This window comes from Hyaena hyaena, unplaced genomic scaffold (assembly GCF_003009895.1).
Source record: "Hyaena hyaena isolate Hyena2069 unplaced genomic scaffold, ASM300989v1 scaffold_0, whole genome shotgun sequence".
NCBI classification, from domain to species: domain Eukaryota; kingdom Metazoa; phylum Chordata; class Mammalia; order Carnivora; family Hyaenidae; genus Hyaena; species Hyaena hyaena.
In genome coordinates, this window is record NW_024080632.1 from 13,133,264 (window position 1) to 13,153,239 (window position 19,976).

A 19,976-nucleotide genomic window follows, 5' to 3' on the forward strand; every position below is an offset into this window, starting at 1 on the left:
CAGACCCTAGAGATAAGGCGCTTTAGGACAAAGGCAAGGAGCTGCTGGAGCACAGACAGATGGCGGGAGTCTCAAAACAAAGAAACAGGCATGGTGACAGAAAAAATAATGTACAGAGAAATTATTTTTAGCATTCAGTGAGCAAGGCTACAGGCTAAATATATGGTCAAGAAATAGATACAATATACCAATGTATGACTGATAATCATTAAGAAAGTTACTGATTTAGTACCTCCATGAGAGAGGCATGTTTGTTTTCTTCTTTTTTTTTTAATGTTTTATTTATTTCTGAGAGAGAGAGAGAGAGAGAGAGAGAGACAGCGTGAGCAGGGGAGGGTCAGAGAGAGGGAGACATAGAATCTGAAGGAGGCTCCAGGCTCTGAGCTATCTGTCAGCACAGAGCCCGACGTGGGGCTTGAACTCATGAACCGTGAGATCATGACCTGGGCCGAAGTCGGACGTTTAACCGACTGAGCCACCCAGGCACCCCGAGAGAGGCATGTTTTGACTATTTACTGTATTACACAGTAGGGAACATGAGGGATTTAAAAAACCGCACAATCTTCACAGTTCAGATAAATCACATGGCAAGCCTGGTAAAGGACTCCAAGATGTCAGATAATGGGGGTGAGGGTGGGAGTTGTCTTTTTTAAACCACCTAATACTGATTCAATGAAGGACTGGGGTGCCAGGGGGAAAAATATCTACCTAGGGTTCTTGAAGCAGATGTAGGGATGAGACAGGATTTAGAACAAGGGTAGGGAAGATCAGAGAGTCCCTGGAGGGCAGTCCCTCTCCTCAACTTTCTTTCTAACTCTTTTTATTGCAAAACAATATGCATACATCAAAGTACATAAAACAAAAATGCAGAGTTCAGTCAATCATCAAATGGCTACTACCCCCAGGACAGGAAACAGAACCTTGCCAAGCCCAGAAGTCTTTCTTGTGCCTCCTAGTCACTACTTTCCCCCAAAGGGAACTACTACCCTGGCTTTTATACTTCCTTCTTTGCCCTATTTGATACGTTTCCTACCCAAGCACACATCCTAAAATACTAATATTTACTTTGCTTGTTTTCTGAGCTTATTACATGCACTGAATTACTAGGATTTTTTTTTTTTTTTTTTTTTTTTGCATCTGGCTTCTTTTGCTCAACACTGTGAGCAACATTTATGCTACTTATGTAGCTGTACATCACTCACTTTCCTGTCTTTTTCACAAATTCCTGAATTCTTACTTATTCTGGGAGTAAGCGACCACAACCTTTATTTACTTATTTTTAATTCTGCAGCCTTTAAAAACCACCTCATCTATCTACACTCTTCCCTTCAATCAGTTCAGAACATCTTGACAAAATCTGAACACTAAATTCATACCTTAGTTTCCTGAGAACTGCCCCTTAATTGTTATCATTCAGGACTTCAATCTCTTTAGCACCTATACAATCTCTTGTATTTTGTTGTTCATCTTTCAGGCTATTATTATTTCTTTGATTTTGATAAATGTACCCCGTTTTCCATGCCATCCCTTTAATCTGGAATGGTGTTTTCCATGATCAAGTACTGGCCTTCCTTGCTGCAGCAGCCATTTCTTTATGTTTCTTCTGATTATGCGGAAGTGGAAGGCATTCTCTCCTAATCTGTCTATCCCTTTTGGTATCCATGAACCAGATGAGGCACTGAGGAAATACATTTATGAGGATACTTTAACATAACACAAGAGGTAGATTTAAGAAAATGATTATTTAAATAAGCATCTACTGCTCTTCAGATGCCAGTAATGACAAATAAAAAACTGATGTCACCAGGTAACCTCCTTTCACTGCATGGACTGACCCAGACATTTATTTGAGGGTAAAATTATACTTAGACACACAGTGTCAATTTCTCTTTGGTTTCTGTGATGGAATGTACAACGGATTTATAATTTATAATCTGGTTTAAGTACATCATTTGCATATAGGCTATGTAACACATGACTTGTAACAGAGTTTTAACTGTGTAGGTGATTTGGCTTAAAATGTTGATAGAAGATACGTGCTCTATAATAATTTAACCTGAAAATCGGATATTGACACTGGGTTTTATGTGGTTCTCAGTAAGTTGGTGGTTACTGGAGGTAACTTGTTACCTCATACAAGAATCTATGTCCTAAAAAAAGCCTCATTATATTTCACTGCTTCTACTTACTAAATGTATAATGCCCACTTTACACTGCTGGGGTCAACAAACACATTTAACTGGGTGAAAACTGGGCAAGTATAATTTGGCTGATGGGGTAGTATCTGGAGAAACTGAAAGTGATCTCTTAAAAAGTTAACTTCTAAAATTCTCCATCAGTATTCTAGCTTTATATTAGATCCTTGGTATTTCCTCCCTCTTAGGTGGTGACTTTAATCTGTCCTGTCAGTCATGCTCATTCTCTCCTCTGTGCCTGTTATTATATGCTCTTCCCATCCAGAATGCCTTCTTCTCCAGCAATCCAAGTTCACAGTTTCAAATTTCAAGTCAAACTTACCTTGTCTGGGAGGAAGTCCCTTATTAAATTGGCCCACTGTGGCTCACCCTGACTTGCCTCTTTCCTTTCTTTGTACATGGATATCAAAATGACATTATCTCTGGTGCTTACTCTGATCTACTAATAGTAGACGCTGGCTCAGAAGTATTCTGAGGCTATGGTAAGGGTCTGTGAGAGAGAGTACCTGTTTTAGGAACAGGAAGTGGGATCTGCTATCTGTCTCAGAACTTATATTAACACTTGAGAAAGTACTTTGGCCACACTGCCTATGTGACAGCTTGGGTACAATCTCTTGTACTTCTGCAGCTTTCAAAATATCTAGTAGAATATCCAGGGGCGCCTTGGTGGCTCAGTTGGTAAATGATCTAACTTCAGCTCAGGTTATGATTTCACAGTTCGTGGGTTCGAGCCCCCTGTCAGTCTCTGCGCTGACAGCTGTCAGAGCCTGGAGCCTGCTTCCGATTCTCTCCCTCTCTCTCTCTCTCTCTGTGCTCCCCCACTTGTGTTCTCTCTTTCTCAAAAGTAAATAAACATTAAAAAAATATATCTAACAGAATATCTAAAAATATTATACATCTAATAGAGTGCATGATGGGAATCCAGCATCAAGCTCTTGATTAACAAATCAAGTCTCCTTATTTATAATTCAATTCTCTTTATAATAAATGTCACCAATTTTATATAACTCTACTGAAGCACAACTTATATATTCATCCATATAACTATACAGTACTTGCCACATAACTACATATCTGCTTTCTGTCTCTCCATATTTGCCTTTTTGGAAATTTCATATATGGACTCACATGATATGTAATCTTTCCTGTACGGCTTCTTTAATAATGTTTTCAAGTGCATCCATGTTATGGCATGTATCAGGATGTGGTTAATGATGAACAGTATTTCATCGTGTGGATACTTTATTCATCCACTAGTTTATTGAACTTTGAGTTGTTTCTACATTTTAGCCATTATAAACAATGTTGCCAAACACTGGCCATGTAGCACCCTTCTATTTTTTATAAAACAAGTATTCTTATAAAATCTTTACTATCAGGTTGTCACAATACTTAGCTTTACAGGTATTTCAAGTAACTATATTCAAGAATCACTGAATGAATTCATGATCAACATGTACAAAATTATCAACCTCACCAAAGGATTTAAATGAAGTCTTAAGCAAGCAGGTACCTATGTATCCTACTTATTTTTGAGACAATAAAGAATCTTAGCAGAAAGCTTTTAGGCATGAGTTAAAAGAAGCACACAAGAAATCCGTGGTTCAGATTCAGAACATAAGAATTTTTACAGATTATACCATACAGATTAGATTTTATTATTACACCAAATATAAATCCTTAAACCCAGGAAATTAAGTCAGGTTACAGAAACAATCGAATTAAGAGCAGTGCATGTATGAAAGTTAGTGGACATAAAAGGCCTTACTATTACTGGTGCTGTTGCCATTGAAAGGCCCAGTAGAACTGCTATTGTCTTTCTCCTTATCTTGATTTTCAAAGTCCATATTAAGGGACCTGTGGAAAAACGTATAGGTTAAGTTTTAATTTTGCTTAAGAAACGAGCTCAGGAAAGTCTGTAATGAGACAATATTTTAACATGGCGGCATTAGGAAAGACAGAAAGGTCTCTTTTGAACAACTCTGCAAAAACAGTTCTTGGTACATTTTGGAAAAACATTCTACACCCCTTCCAATGTCAGTTTGAGCTCCCCTGACTGAAGATAAAAGCATTCCACTGTGGCTGAATCTTCCAGCCATATCTCCGTGCACATCCTTAACTACTTCCTTATGATAAATACCTAGAAAGAGAAATGCTGGGTCAAAGGGCAAGCACAATTTTGAGACTTTAACATACTACACGACTGCTTCAACAAGGTTATACCAATTTTCTCGGTAGCCATGTGTGACAGCATCTTCTCTATGCCTTGCCAGCTTTCACTCAGCAACAGCATAAACTTGAGTTTCTGCTATACACAGGACTGCTCTAGGCAATGTAGGGACAATAAACAGTAAATAAAACAAGGTTTCATGGACTGTACATTCAAAGAGGGGGGATGCCAACAATAAACAAGAAAAGTAAGTTAAGTGGATATTAATGGTAACAGCTAATGAGAAAATTCAAGAAATGAAAAGACTAGGTTTGAAATTTAAAAGAGGGTGGGCTGGGACGTCATCACTGGCATGGCTTCTACGTCAAGACCTGAAGGAAGAAGTCATTGTCTAGCTGAAGAATGAACGAACAATGCAATCTAAGTTAGCAGTCTTTAACTACTTGAACAACTTTGTGTACGTGAGCTCATTCATTTCTTTCCTTTTTTGTAAACTATTTAAATCCTTAGCTCATCTCCAACTATTAGGATACTACAGAGTGTTTGTGTCCTAAAGAACTTCCTGCAATGATGGAAATGTTCTGTATCTGAACTGGGTGGACATTAGCCACATGAGCACTTAATATGTAGGAGTTCAACAGGAGGTGAATTCCACATTTAATTTTAATTAATTTAAATTTAAATAATTTGGGGCTAAAACTATAAATTCTTAGGTGAAACATAAGAATAAACCTTCATAATCTTGGATTGGGAAGTGGATTCTTACACATGATGCCAAAGATATAAGCAAAAAAATTGATAAATTGGACTTCATCAAAATTTAAAACTTGTGCTTCAAAGGATACTATCAAAAAAGTCTCTAACCCAAAGGATGGGAGAAAATATCTGCTACTATATGTCTGGTAAGGGCCTTGTATATAGAACATATAAAGGACTCCTACAATTAAATAAAGAATCTGAATAAATACTTCTCCAAAGAAGCTATGCAAATGTCGAATAAGCACATGAAAAGATTTTTCACATCGTTAGTTATCAGGGAAATACAAATCAAAACAATATGAGATACCACTTCATAACCATGAGAATAGCTGTAAAGCAGAAAGCCAGATAATTAACCAAGTGTCAGCAAGGACATCACTGGTGGGAATGTAAGTTGTGCAGATACTTTGGAAACCAGCTTAATTTTCAATTTCTTTAATAAATATAAGGCTATTCAGGTTATTGATTTCTTCTTGAGTGAGCTTTAGCAGACTGTGTCTTTCAAAGAATCGGTCCATTTCATCTAAGTTGTCATATTTACTGGCATTAAGTTGTTGATAGTAGGCCCTTATTATCTTTGCAATACCTGGAGGCTTTAGTATTATCACCTCTCTCATTCCTGATACTGGTTTTAGGTCTTCTCTTTTTCCTGATTAGTTTGGCTAGAGGTTTAAAAAAAAATTTTTTTTAAGTTTATTGATTTTGAGAGAGGCAGAGAGTATGAGTGGGGGGGGGAGAGAGAGAGAGAGAGAGAGAGAGAGAGAGAGAGAGAGAGAGAAAGAGAGAATCCCAAGCAGTTTCAGTGCAGAGCCCAATGCAGGGCTTGAACTCATGAAACTGTGAGGTCATGAGCTGAGCCAAAACCAAGAGTCAGACACTTAACTGACTGAACCACTCAGGCGCCCCATAGTCTGGCTAGAGGTTTGCCAACTTTTATTGGTCTTTAAAAATTAGCTTTTAGGGGCGCCTGGGTGTCTTGGTCGGTTAAGCGACCGACTTTGGCTCAGGTCATAATCTCACGGTTCGTGGGTTTGAGCCCCGCATCGGGCTCTGTGCTGACAGCTCAGAGCCTGGAGCTTGCTTCAGATTCTGTGTGTGTCTCTCTCTCTGACACTACCCTGCTCATGTTGGCTCTCTCTCTCAGAAATAAATAAAGCATTAAAGAATTAAAAAATAAATAAAAATTAGCTTTTAGTTTCACTGATTTTTCTCAACCCCTAGAGAAAATAATTCACTTATTTTGGCTTTGATCTTCATTCTTACCTTTTGTCCGTTTACTAAATTGGTTTTAATTTGCTTCCCCCACCCCACCTAATTTATTAAGTTTAAAGTTTAGATCACTGGTACCTTTTTCTTCTATTTAATCTAGGCATTTAGAGCTATAATCCCTCACCTAAGTACTGTTTTTGCAGCATTCCATAAATTTAGTGTTTTTCACTTTCTTTTCATTCACCATATTTTCCATTTTCCTACATGGCTTCTTTTTTGATGCACGGAAGTGTTATTTTTGTTTTAAAATATCTGGGAATTTTCTAGACATCTTTCTGCTATTGATTTCAAATCTGATTCAACTGTGATCTATTAGGGACTGAATGTGTCATTCTCTAACCCCCCAAAGTTCATTCGTTGAAGCCCTAACCCCCAGCATGATGGTATTTAGTGACTGGGTTGTTGGGATGGAATTCTGTTGAGGTTATGAAGGTGGGGCCTGCATGATGGAATTAGTATCCTTCTAAGAAGAAACACCAGAAAGCTTGCTGAGTGCACACAGTCTGAGGAAAGACCACATGAACAGCAAGAACGTGTCTGTCTGTAAGCCAGGAAGAGTGCTCACCCAAACCCAACCATGTGGCACCCTAAACTTGGATTTCCAGCCTCCAAAACTATATAAAAAAGTAATTTTCTGCTGTTTAAGCCATCCAGCTTGTAGTATTTTGTTACAGCAGCCCCAGCTAATTAACAGAGATCATACTTTGTATGCCTTGTATCCACTTACTGAGACTTGTTTTATGTCCCCAAATATGTTCTATCTTGGTAAATGTTCCACGTGCACTGGAGAAGAATGCATATTCTCCTGTTGGATGGAGTGTTCTATGAATGCCAATCAGGTCAAGCTGGTGGAGAATACTGTTCAAGCCACTAAATCCTTACTGATTTCCTGACAACTTGTTTTTTCGAATACTGGGAGAGAGAGGTACTGAACTCCTCAGCTACACTTGTGGATTTTTTTAAATTAAATTAAATTTTATTTTTATAGTTTATTTTTGGGACAGAGAGAGACAGAGCATGAGTGGGGGAGGGGCAGAGAGAGAGGAAGACACAGAATCCAAAACAGGCTCCAGGCTCTGAGCTGCCAGCACAGAACCCAACGTGGGGCTCAAACCCAACGAACTGTGAGATCATGACCTGAGCCAAAGTCGGATGCTCAACCGACTGAGCTACCCAGATGCCCCCCCTTTTAAAAAAACATTTATTTTGGGGATAACACAAGTGGGGGAGGGATGAAAGGGGGAGACAGAGGATCCAAAGTGGGCTCTGCGTTGACAGGCTGACAAAAGCGAGCCTGATGTGGGACCTGAATTCATAAACTGCAAGATCACAACCTGAGCCAAAGTCAGATCACAACCGACGACTGAGCCACCCCAGCTGCCTGTTTTATTTCTCCTTGAAGTTCTATCAGTTTTTGCTTCATGAACTTTGAAGATCTTTTATGAGATGCATAAACATTTAGGATTATTATGCTTGTTGCTTAGTTGACCCCTTTATCATTATGAAATAGCCTTCTTTGTCTGTAAATATTCCTTGCTCTGAAAGCAGCTTTTGTCTGGTATTAATATAGTCACTCTAGCTTTCTTTTGACGATTATATCTTTCTCTAACCTTTTACTTTAAATCTTTTTCTGGCTCCATATCTATAATGTGCTCCTTGTAAGTACCATGTAATTGGATCATGCATTTTAATTCAATCTGACAAGTGCTGCCTTTTGATTGTAGTGTTTCAGCCTATTTTATTTACAGTGATTATTGTCATGATTAGGTTTGAGACTATCATGTTGCTATTTGTCCTTTTTTTTGCTGTTCTCCTTTATCTGACTTCTTTTGGATTAATACAGTATTTTTAATGATTCTGTTTTATCACTTTTGTTGTCTTATTATCTGTACTCCTTCTTTTATTTTAGTAGTTTCTATACAGTTTAAACATCTTTAACCAATACATTGTACCTTCAAATTATATTATAGTACTTCACGTATAGTATAAAAACCTGACAACAGTTTACATTTATTACTCACTCAACCTTTATACTATTACCACGCATCTTACTTTTACCTGATTCGCTACAACTCCACGATATATTATTTTTGTCAATTATATTCTAAAAAGTTTTAAATAATAAGAAAAAATTTTATACTTATCAATGTTGTTACCACTTCTGGTGATCTTTATTCCTTTTGTGTAAAACCAGATTTCCAGCTGGTACAATTTTTAATCTGCTTCAAATACTTCCTTTCACATTTCTTATAATGCAAAGTGGTTGGGAATCAACGTTTCAGGTTTTGGATATCTGAAAACATCTTTATTTTGCCTTCATTTTTGAAAGATATTTTTGTCAACAGAATTTGTCAACACAGAATTTTATGTTGATGGTTTTTCCTTTCTGTACTTTAAAGCTGTTGTTCCACTATCTTCTCACTTATATTATTTTCAATGAGAAATCCGGTGTTCATCCTGAGTTTTCTTCCTTTCTATGTAACATGTTCTTCTGCCCACTCCCACCCTCCATCCACCTCTGGTTCCTTTGGATTTCTCTTTTATGACTGGTTTTGAGTGACTTGATTATGATGGGCCTTGGAGTAGTTTTTTTCATGTTCCCTGTGCTATGAGTTTATTAAGCTCCTAGAGCTGTGAATTATAGTTGTCTTCAAGTTTGAAAAAATGTTGGTCACTAATTCAAGTATTTTACTTTTTTTTAAAAATGTTTATTTATTTTTGAGAGAGAGAGAGGTAGAGTGTGAGCGGAGAAGTGGGACAGAGGATCTGAAGTGGCTGTGCTGATAGCAGAGAGCCCAATGCAGGGCTCGAAGCCACCAACTGTGAGATCATGACCCAAACCAAAGTTGGATGCTTAGCCTACTGAGCCACCCAGGCACCACTTCAAGTATTTTTCTTTCCTTCTCTTTCTTCTCTCTTGTAGAGATTCCAATTACCCATATATTAGCCCACTGGAGATTGTTCTTTGATGTTCAATGACAGGTCAAAGACACTCTTTCTTTTAAAAAAAATTTCCCCCTCTTTTCTCTATTTCATTCTGGATATTTTCTGTCACTGTGACTTCAAGTTCACTAATCTTTTCTTCTGTAATGTCTAATGCTGTTAATCCCAACCAGTCTATTTTTTGGGGGTCTTAAAACTTTTTATTTACATGTTAAAAAAATTGTGCTTTCCAGTAATTAAAATCATTTTAACAAAAAATAATGCTGTGATTAAACTCCATTTTACAGCCTGTGGGACATCTTGGGACAGCCTGAATTTTACTCTAGAGTTCACTGTTGTCCCACCTAGTTTCTTCCTTCACCAACATGCAAGTTCTTTTCCTTTCCTGCCAACCAGACAGGCAGATAGGAGGTGTGGCCTTTGTTGACAGTAGTCCTCGATTCCTTTTTTTTTTTTAATTTTTTTTTTTTTTTTTAAAGAGAGACAGAGCGCAAGCAGGGGAGTGACAGAGAAAGGAGACACAGAATCAGAAGCAGGCTCCAGGCTCTATGCTTATAAGCACAGACATGGGGCTCAAACCTACAGACTGTGAGATCATAACCTGAGCTGAAGTCAGATACTCAACTGACTGAGCCACCCAGTCCTCGATTCTTTGATGTGAAAAGGGGCAGCAGTCACTTAAACTTGGTCCAAATTCTTTGCATCTTACAGAGTTAAACAGCTAGAAGCAGTAAAATAAGTAGGCAATGCTTGTGGTATGTACAGTGCATACTGTTAGTACACACCTCATTACATTCTGTCTGCTTGTTTCTTCTAACTAGTTGTTTCTTTTGAAGGCAGTAGATTTTCCTCTTGCCATTTCTATCTTCCTCAGTTTCACTTGCTGAATTTCTCCCTATCAGCCATATCGGGTTTGTAAGACACAGTTACAAAGGAAGCAGAGTGAGGTGTGTGAACACACAGAGTCTGGTTTGAGCAGTGGCTGCCGCTGAGTGCCCACTCTGGGTATTGTTGGTCTCAGACATTGTTGTTTTTCTCTCCAGAGCCTTGATTTGGGTATTTTAAAACATCTTCCATCTATCTACCTAACTTTTTGCACAGATGGGATATAACTTCTAATATCAGTTTTGATGTATTTCTCTGCTAATTCCAACATACATGTGTCAGTTCTAGGTTGGTTCTGATTATTTTCATCATTGGGGGTATTTTCCTGGTCATCTTTGTACTCCAGATATTGTGAGTTTTACTTTGTCTCAATATTTTTATATTCCTATTGGTTGCCTGGTATTTTTATATTGCTATAAATCTTCTTGAACTTTGTTCTGGGATGCTGTTAGTTACCTGGATATAGTTTAGTTTGTCTAGGTATTGTTTTTACAATTTATTAGTACCCAATCTACAGCAATTATTTTTTTCTACTTATTTTGCACAGTTATTATTTTATTATATTTAATATAATTTATTCTCAAATTGGTTTCCATACAACACCCAGTGCTCATCCCAACAAGTGCCCTCCTCAATGTAGGGCGATTATTTCCTACCAACTAAGGCAAGGCCTTTCTGAGTACTCTACTCAATGTCATGTGAATCATAACAGTTTTCCAATCTGGCTGATGGGAGCCAGGTACTCTTCTAACCCTTTGACACTATTCTTTCCTTAGCCTTAGGTGACTGCCTCACATGCACGCACTGATCAATACTCTGATGAATATTCAAGGAGTGCATCTGTATATCTCTGAGACTTTCTCTGTTTGTTGCTCTTGTCTTTCATACTCTGGCTGCCTGAGGCTTTCTGGACTCCCAGCTCTGTCTCCGCCAGGCAGGAGATGTTTCTCCTAGAAATTGTCTTTAATGTTTTCCCTTTTTCTTAAATTTGTTTCTGAGTAGCAAAAATTGTACGTATTTGTGGTACACAACATGATGTTTTGGTATGTGTATACACTGTGAAATGATTACCAAACTAAAACTTATTTATATATCCATTGTCCCCCATAATTACCTTTTTTTCATGGTCAGAACATCTGAGATCTACTCTCTAAGCAAATTTTAAGTATACAAACACATTATTGTGACTATAGTCACCACAATGTACATTAGGGCTTCAGAACTTATTCATCATATACCTTTTATCAGTCTCTCCCTTTCCCCCAACCCTCCAGCCTCTGGTACTACCATTCAACTCTCTATTACTAGCACTTCAACTTTTCTAGAGGTGAAGAGGACAGAGAGGACTATTTTTTTTTTTGTCAGCTATTACATCTTTTATTTATTTTTTAATTTTTAATTTTATTTTACAAATAGTTTATTGTCAAATTAGTTCCCACATAACACCCAGTGCTCATCCCGAGTGCCCTCTTCCATGCCCATCCCCCCTCCCCCCCACATCCATCAGTCCTCAGTTTTTGTCAGCATTCAAGAGTCTCTCATGGTTTGCCTCCCTCCCTTTCCCCCACCATTTCCCCCCTTCTTCTCCCCCTTGTTCCTCAGTTAAGTTCCTACTAATCCTCCTATACGTGCAGACATATGATATTTGTCCTTCTCTGCCTGACTTATTTTGCTCAGCATAACACCCCAGAGAGGACTATCTTAATTACTGTCCTTTGTTGTCTGATAAACTGTCTTTTTTTTTTTCAGTTTTTTTAAATTTTTAAATTTTTTATTTCTAGGAGAGAGAGGGGGAGGGTCAGAGAGAGAGGGAGACACAGACTCCGAAATAGGCTCCAGGCTCTGAGCTGGCAGTCAGCACAGAGCCCGACGCAGGGCTCGAACCCACAAACGGCGAGATCATGACCTAAGCAAAAGTCGGACGCTTAACCGACTAAGCCACCCAGGCGCCCCTAAACAGTGTCTTAAAAATCATTATTTCAGGTGGGACAGTAAGTCCAGTTCCTGTTACTCCATCTTGGCTAGAAGTAAAAGTGCTTCTAGGTAGTTCTTTTAAATATCCAGGTTCCAAACTGAGCAGATTTTGAAGTGAAGGAGAGGTCCCCTTTTATTCTTATTCAAGCTGTTTTTCGCTCCTAGGGGTACTAGCACATTGTTGAGTTTTATCCTTCTCTTTAGGAAGAGTACAGGACGCTATCTTGGAGAGGTCAGAATTCTTCCTGGAAGGGACTCTTAACCAAACCATGAGGCTCAGGTCCTACTCACAATGTTCTTCACTTTATAGTTTCTGACCCTTACAACTCAAAATCTGCTAGATACAAGAAATTTGGCCCTCTACTGTAACAGCTTGACTTTGTCATTTGGCTTCATGTTCTATCAACCACTGTCTAAAACTCCCTTATCTGTTACTGGTGCTGAAGAAGCTTCAATTGGTTATGACTTCAGTTAGAATTGGTGACCTGCCTAGAAAGACCTGTGGAGTATTGACTGTTTTGGAAACTTTCACCCAGGTCCTCTGTAAACTTGGCTAATTACTTGTTTAGCAAACTGTTCCACTGGAAGGGCAGCCCTAATGGGTGACAAATTCTCCAACAAGACTAAAGGATAGGTATATATATATAGATGTGATAGACCTGAATCTGGCTAACACTCCTCTTCTGAATATGGTGAGGACTCTGATAACTTCCTGGGAGTTTTTAATTTTTTAAAAAAAAGGCTCTGTATTTTAGAACATTCATCTTCCCCTATCTAATACTGGGGGCTTCTAGTTCTCTAGCAGTCAGAGGAAAACACTTTAACAGAGATTAGCAAGTATACAGGTAGTTCTCATCTCAGTCAGCCCTGGTCATTGCTATAAGCCTGGCTCTGGGGACAAACTTTACCCTGTCAATTTTGTTTAGTTCCACAACAACAAACTAGACACAATATTTTAAATATATGTCCCCTGCTAAGACACCTGCCCTAGTTTTCAGTATATGGTTTCGTTTCTATGGTTTTTAAACTTTAATTCATGTTTCTCATGGAAGTGCTAACCATTTGTGGCGAGTTAAACCCTAAGACTGGTGGTGAAAGTCACGAGGGCCTGTCTGGAGCCACGGGGATGTGAAGACTGTTTCTTCCTTGTGTGGGCGTGTTTTGGAAAAAACCTGTAATAATTTAAATTGCATTTTTCAGATTCTTACGAACTGAACTTACGAACAGAATAACGACAACAACATTTACTATACACAATCTAGCTCTCAGAATCCTGGAGACGGCACAGTAAATTTACAAAAAATTGTTAACACCCATCTCTACCACTGGGGCTGGCTATTAGGCATTGTTAGCTTCTCCTGTGCTTTCTGCTGGCATTATATTGATGTCTGGACTGAAAAGTTGCCAGTCATCTCTGGTTTGACCCTAGGCACCGTTGTCATAGAGCCTCTGACTTAAGACTGGGTAAATGAGACCGGCTGCTGTGAGTACTGCCAGATAGGCTTAACTCTAGTTCAATTTTTATTAACTGAGGACTATTTAAGACTATCCTGGCTGGGGTTTTTTTTGTTTGTTTGTTTTTGTTTTTTAATGTTTATTTATTTTTGAGAGAGAGTGTGAGCACAAGTTGGGGGAGAGGCAGAGAGAGAGAGAGGAAGACACAGAATCCGAAGCAGGTTCCAGCCATCAGTACAGACTACCAATGTGGGGCTCAAACCCATGAACTGTGAGATCATGACTTGAGCTGCAGTTGGATGCTTAACTGACTGAGCCACCCAGGCACCCCTATCCTGGCTGTTTTAAGATAACGATTTCCCTTCTTTTCAAACACTGGTAGGTTGTGGTTAACTTAAAGCCAGTTTTAGCTGTTCTATTTTCTTAGAACCTAATTTAAGAATTGTTGCAAGGGACATAAGAGCTTTAGATAGGCTAATGAGGTACTGGAATGGTGGCATGGTGGGGTACAGAGTCAGCAAGCTGTCATATAATTTGAAGCTCGCTTTGAATTTCTTATTGCCTCAAACAAGTTTAGCGAAAATCAAGCCCTGCCTGATCCTTAGTGGCAGACCACTACTACACAAAACAGAATGAAGCTGGTTAAATGAAGTTGTGGGGCCCCACATATTTGTTCACAGGAAGATTCATATATTGTAGCTTTACAAAACAAGATCAATGAATCCAGGTTTAACAGATTCCAAGCCACTGTGACTGGGGTCCAGTAAGAATTACCTATGCCGCATAGCTGACAGCCAACTTAAGCAGCTTACATAGTCTTTGCTGAAGACTCTGTCTCCTGAGCTACCCAGGGATCATTCTGAATTATAGGCCTTTATCCCACTTACTTGGTAACCTTTATTAACTCTACAGACACTGAAACTGTTTGGCTGGATCTAGAACAGCTTGTTCCATCTTCATAAAAGACTATCTTTCACTTTTCTCTCCTCCCCCTGCCATCCCAATTTTATTGTTATTACTACACAATAACATACATTAATTCATCACGATGTAATTACTAGACATTCCAACCAAACTGTATCTGGACTATTTGCTTAACGTAAGTCTGGGTTACTGAAATCAGTGTTTAAATACTCACCGCAAGACTTGAGCTATGGCTGTTTCATCACAGACAACCACCTACCATCACAGAAAAAGCCATCTAAATTATAGCACATTATTTGCTATTGTTAGTTGCCTTGTTATCAACTATGACTGAACAGGAAATAGTTACGGGTCAAGCTGTGGGAGGCAGACAAATTTCCAATTACTGATGCTTGCCAAGAACCTACACCAAGAATCTATTACTAAGAATCCAGGTCGAAGAGATGGCCTTCTGACTAAGAGACAGAAAACTTCCTAAAGGATAAAGTAATGATAATAGTTAACTTTTACTGAACTTATACTGTCAGGCATCATGCTAACCGCTTTATAGGCAAGATTTATTTTGTTTCATAGAATAAGTGTAATTAGTAATGTTGACTGTTTTTGGAGACAGAGCATTTAAAAAGGTAATTAAATTAAAATGGGGGTAGATAGGCAGGGCCCTAATCGAATATGACTGGTATTTTTATAAGAGGAGGACATTAGGGGAAGGACACACACACACACACACACACACACACACACACACACCAGAACATGCACACACAGAAGGCCAGGTGAAGTGCACCATCTACACATAGTAATCTATAAGCTGTTTCAGAATGAAACCAACTCTGCCGACACCTTGATCTTGGACTTCTAGCCTCCAGAAATAAATTTCTGTTTTGTTATGGCAAACTAATACAAAGATGCCCCATTATTATCCCTAGATGGTAAGGAAACCACGGCTCTCACTGTGCACCCTGCCTTGGCTATGTATTATCTTCCCTTCCAAAACAAATGAACATCTATTTCTTTGGAAAAAAAGTAATATATGTGATTACCAAAAAAACCCCCAAACAATAGAAAAGGTACAAAATAACAACTCCCATAATCTCTATTTCTAGAGATATATGCATTTGGTATAAAATTGCCTTTTTTGAAAATGAGGATTAATATTATTTCACAAATTAGCTTTTCATTCAATAGTACAAGGACATCCTTTCACATCAATATATATTGCTTTTTCTCATTAAAAAAATAATAACTACACAGTATTTCTCCTTAAGTTAACTTGATCCAATATCATTTTTGGATGAACTACATATATCCTGCCTTATTACAGAGAAATATTAAGATAAGCAACCTTTTATAAGCAGATGATATGGTTTTATCTTGAATTGGGTGGAGTTCAACTGACAACTGAGCCCGCCAGTTAATTAAGTGTCAGAAAGAACAACTGATCAACATTCTTCAAATTTAGTGTATAAATCCTAAGTGTGCCTTTCTGGGGTCACTTTGATGTACAACGCAATATATCACAGACACTAACTATATCAGGAAGTGGTTTAATATTCTCTGAGAGCTTTAAAGAGATTTTATTTTCGCTGAGGTGGAGATCTGGTCATATTTGCTCTCATTTTTTTCAGACTAAAACTTATTCAGCTGTGAGGAAGAGAACTTTAGGAAATCAACTACTCACATCTTTGTGTACTGGACTGGATTATACAGGATTTTCTGAGCAAAGTCCTAGGCCTGTGGGGACTTCCACTGCTTGCCCAGCACAAGCGGAAAGATGGGCTTATCATTAGGCCTTTCTAGGTTCCTTGTTCTGATGAAAATACAAATGTGCTGTGGGCACTGTTAAGACAAAGAGGTCTGTATTCAGCTGGCAACAGACTACATGTCTAGACTGCTGCCAACATTTATCAAGAGATCAATATTCAGGAGTAATCAGTTGAAGAACTAACAACCCATGTGTATCTCTAGATACTCTTTTTTTTTTTTTTTAATAGTTTATTGTCAAGTTGGTTTCCATATAACACCCAGTGCTCATCCCCACAAGTGCCCTCCACCATGCCCATCACCCCCCCTCCCCTCTCCTCCATACCCATCAGTCCTCAAGTTTCTCTAGATATTCTAAAACACAGTATTAGACTAGAGTAAGCTAGCAGTCTGGACCACCACTTTCTGCTGCTGGCTGTGTGCCTCTAATTTTGGCAAAATTACTGTTGCCGAAATGTATTTTCATGAAATGCCACTAGCTTTTATGAAAAGGCACTATATAATTCATTCAACAAACATTTGAGTGCTTACTATGAAATGCTACAAAACTCAAAGCTGGATCCTCTTTTTGAGGATCTTTCAAGACAAAGGTCTGCCTGATCTTAAGACCAAGAACAGATGCAATTCACCTAAACTGGGCTCTTTTTATCCAAGTTTTAATTTCTTTTTTTCTTCTGAAACTTGGCTGCTGAAAGCTTACTGTGGTATTTGTGGACAACCAGTAGTGAAGGTGTTGGCCAATATGGTTTGCATTATTAGAATTATTTCTGGCTCTCTGTCTCCACCCATAATTTTCTTTTCTTTGGCCTCATTTTAATTTACCTTATCTCATCACAACTTGGAAAACTTAGTGAATGGTCTGAAATTCTTTTGAACAGGGCAGAGCAAAAATAGACAATTGCAGGAAGCAAAATGGAGCCGAGAACATATTTACTGAGTTACATTTGTTCATTCATTTGAATTCTGATAACAGAGTACACTGTGAATACTGGAGAAGAAAACTGGAATTTTTATCTTAATATCTTACTTTAAGAATACCATGTTTTTTGATCACCCTACTATTAGAAGCAGGTGCTTGGTCAGGGTTACCCTTGGTGCTCCTAAGCCCATCTGGCAGGGCACGTCCCCTAGTAAGTCAGATTTCTTTCTGTATATGATGTCTTCTTAAAGTAGGACAGGTTATGAGATGGAAACAAAAGCAGCTCAGAAGGTAACACATCACACACTACTGTGTGATAAACACACATCCTGACACTGTCAACCAGGTGGGACTTGTTTTTATTTTAACCTGGTCTGATTTTATAATTATACACATTTAATTTGAAGGGTAACATAATCACAGAAAGTACATTTCTCATTATCTCTGCAGTCTCATCAACTTGATGACATTGTCTTCCTAGACTAGGTTAGGGCATAAGCAAATAAAATGCCTTTGCCATTAAAGAAAGCACAAGAATGGGGTGCCTGGGTGGCTTAGTTGGTTAAGTGTCCAACTTTGGTTCAGGTCATGATCTCACAGTTCATGGGTTTGAGCCCCGCATTGGGCTCTGCTGACAGCTCCGAGCCTGGAGCCTGCTTCAAGTTTTGTTTCTCCCTCTCTGCCCCTCCCTTGCTCACGCCTCTGTCTCTCTCTCTCTCAAAAATAAATAAGCATTAAAAAAAAAACTTTTTTTAAAGAAAGCACAGGTAAGTACTGGTCTTTAAAAAGATAGTTATAACCCTATAACCCTGCAGTTATAAAAGTTTCATTACTCCTTCATATAGCAACTTTATATATAGATTATAGATAAATATATACTTATTTTTCTATTTAGAAAGAGAGGATATAAAGTATATTTCCCTTCTGATTTTTTTATATCTATCTCAAACTTGTTATTTTTCTGTCTATGATTCCTGATGGGACAGAACTCAGTGTCTTACCAGTAACGAGCTGCAGTTAGAAGTTTGTTCTCTCTCTCCTTCTGTTTTTTTTTAATGTTTTATTTATTTCTAGGAGAGAGAGAGACAGTGTGAGCAGGGGAGGGTCAGAGAGAGAGGGAGTCACAGACTGAAACAGGCTCCAGGCTCTGAGCTGGCAGTCAGCACAGAGCCCAACGCGGGGCTCGAACCCACGAACCGCAAGATCATGACCTAAGCGAAAGTCGGACGCTTAACTGACTAAGCCACCCAGGCGCCCCTCTCTCTCTCCTTCTGTTAATGCTCTTCTATAGTTTGTCAAATTCTTCAGGGACATACTGATTAGATTTAATTATGCTATTTTTTCGGAGTAGCTGGAAAGACTAAGGAGGGACAGGTGTCAGTTGAAGTAGTTTAGGAACTCCAGCAGACTCAGCCATGGGATGGCAAACATATGGCTTCCTAAACTGAGGATTTATTTTTGCTTTTAGAATCTAGTTTTCTGTGGTATAGTTTTCTCCTCTGTACTTAAAAACATGAAAGCCTGGTGGGAAATAACCAGTACAATTCACAAATCTTTTATCCTAAATTTTATCATATTCACCATGTCTTCACAGCTTTAAATAAATAAAATGTGGGGACGCCTGGGTGGCTCAGTTGGTTGAGTATCCAATTCTTGATTTTGGTTCAGGTCATGATCCCGGGGTTGTGGGATTAAGCCTTGTGTCGATCCCTGCTTAAGATTCTCTCAACTCTCTCCCTCTTCCCTTTTCCTGGGCTCACACACATTCTCTAAAATAAAAGTTAAAAAACAATAAAATGTGGTAATTTAAATGAGTAAATAATATATTTTTACGGTCTCAGGAGAGATAGGAACAATGTTTGGGTAGCTGGGGGCAAGAGACACAGTTCTATTCAAATTCAAGAATCATTTTTTGTGCATGTCCTATATGGAGGGCAGTATTAAAGTGAATCACAGAAGCTAAGAGAGGAAAAACTTTCAAGAGTAGGTGGTGGTATACTATCAAGGACAGCTCAAGAATGAAGCCAGGAGGGGAATTTTTTTTTCTTTAATTTAGCAAAAGGGGGAAACTCTGAGGACATCTGGAGAGTTTCAAATAGATCTATAAAGGGTAAATAACATATTAATGAATGGGCCCTGAAAATGCTATCAGCGATTAAGAACTAACAACTTAGAAAGTCAAGAAAGAGTTTCCACAAAGTGTTCTGTGCAGGCCACTTGAATAAGGCCTGGGTCCTGGGCCCCTATCCAAAGCCAGTGAAGCAATCTTCTCCAGGTGATTAAAAAAAACATTTTTAAAAAATGTTTATTTATTTTTGAGAGAGAGAGTGCATGAGGAAGGGGCAGAGAGAGAGGGAGACACAGAATCTGAAGCAGGCTCTAGGCACCGAGCTATCAGCACAGAGCCGGATGTGGGGCACAAACTCAAATACTGTGAGATGATGACCTGAGCTGAAGTCGGACGCTTAACTGACTGAGCCACCCAGGCACCCCTTCTCCAGGTGATTCTGATGCATCATAAAGCCTGAAGACCACTGCTGAAGAAAAAAAAATCACCAAAATGGGATTTATAAAAAAGTTTTTCATTCCTTTGGATTTTACTACCAGATCAATGTATTTGGTTCAGAAATGAAATTTTGTTATTGTTCTCAATGGCCAGAGCAGTGAGGAACTTAAATCCCAGCTCCATCACTTATTACACTTGAGTACTTAACATTTC

At 38.6% G+C, this 19,976-nt stretch overlaps 1 protein-coding gene across 3 annotated transcripts in view; it reads right to left on the reverse strand.

Annotated features, from left to right (window-relative positions):
• The window catches only part of SPPL3 (signal peptide peptidase like 3), a 137,941-nt gene that overhangs the window by 20,649 nt on the left and 97,316 nt on the right, over positions 1 to 19,976 (reverse strand). For all 3 annotated transcript variants that reach the window (XM_039237220.1, XM_039237148.1, XM_039237079.1), the window contains exon 3: positions 3,964 to 4,052. In XM_039237220.1, the coding sequence (XP_039093151.1) occupies positions 3,964 to 4,042 (79 nt within the window). In that variant the 5' untranslated portion in view covers positions 4,043 to 4,052. The remainder of the gene's footprint in view (positions 1 to 3,963; positions 4,053 to 19,976) is intronic.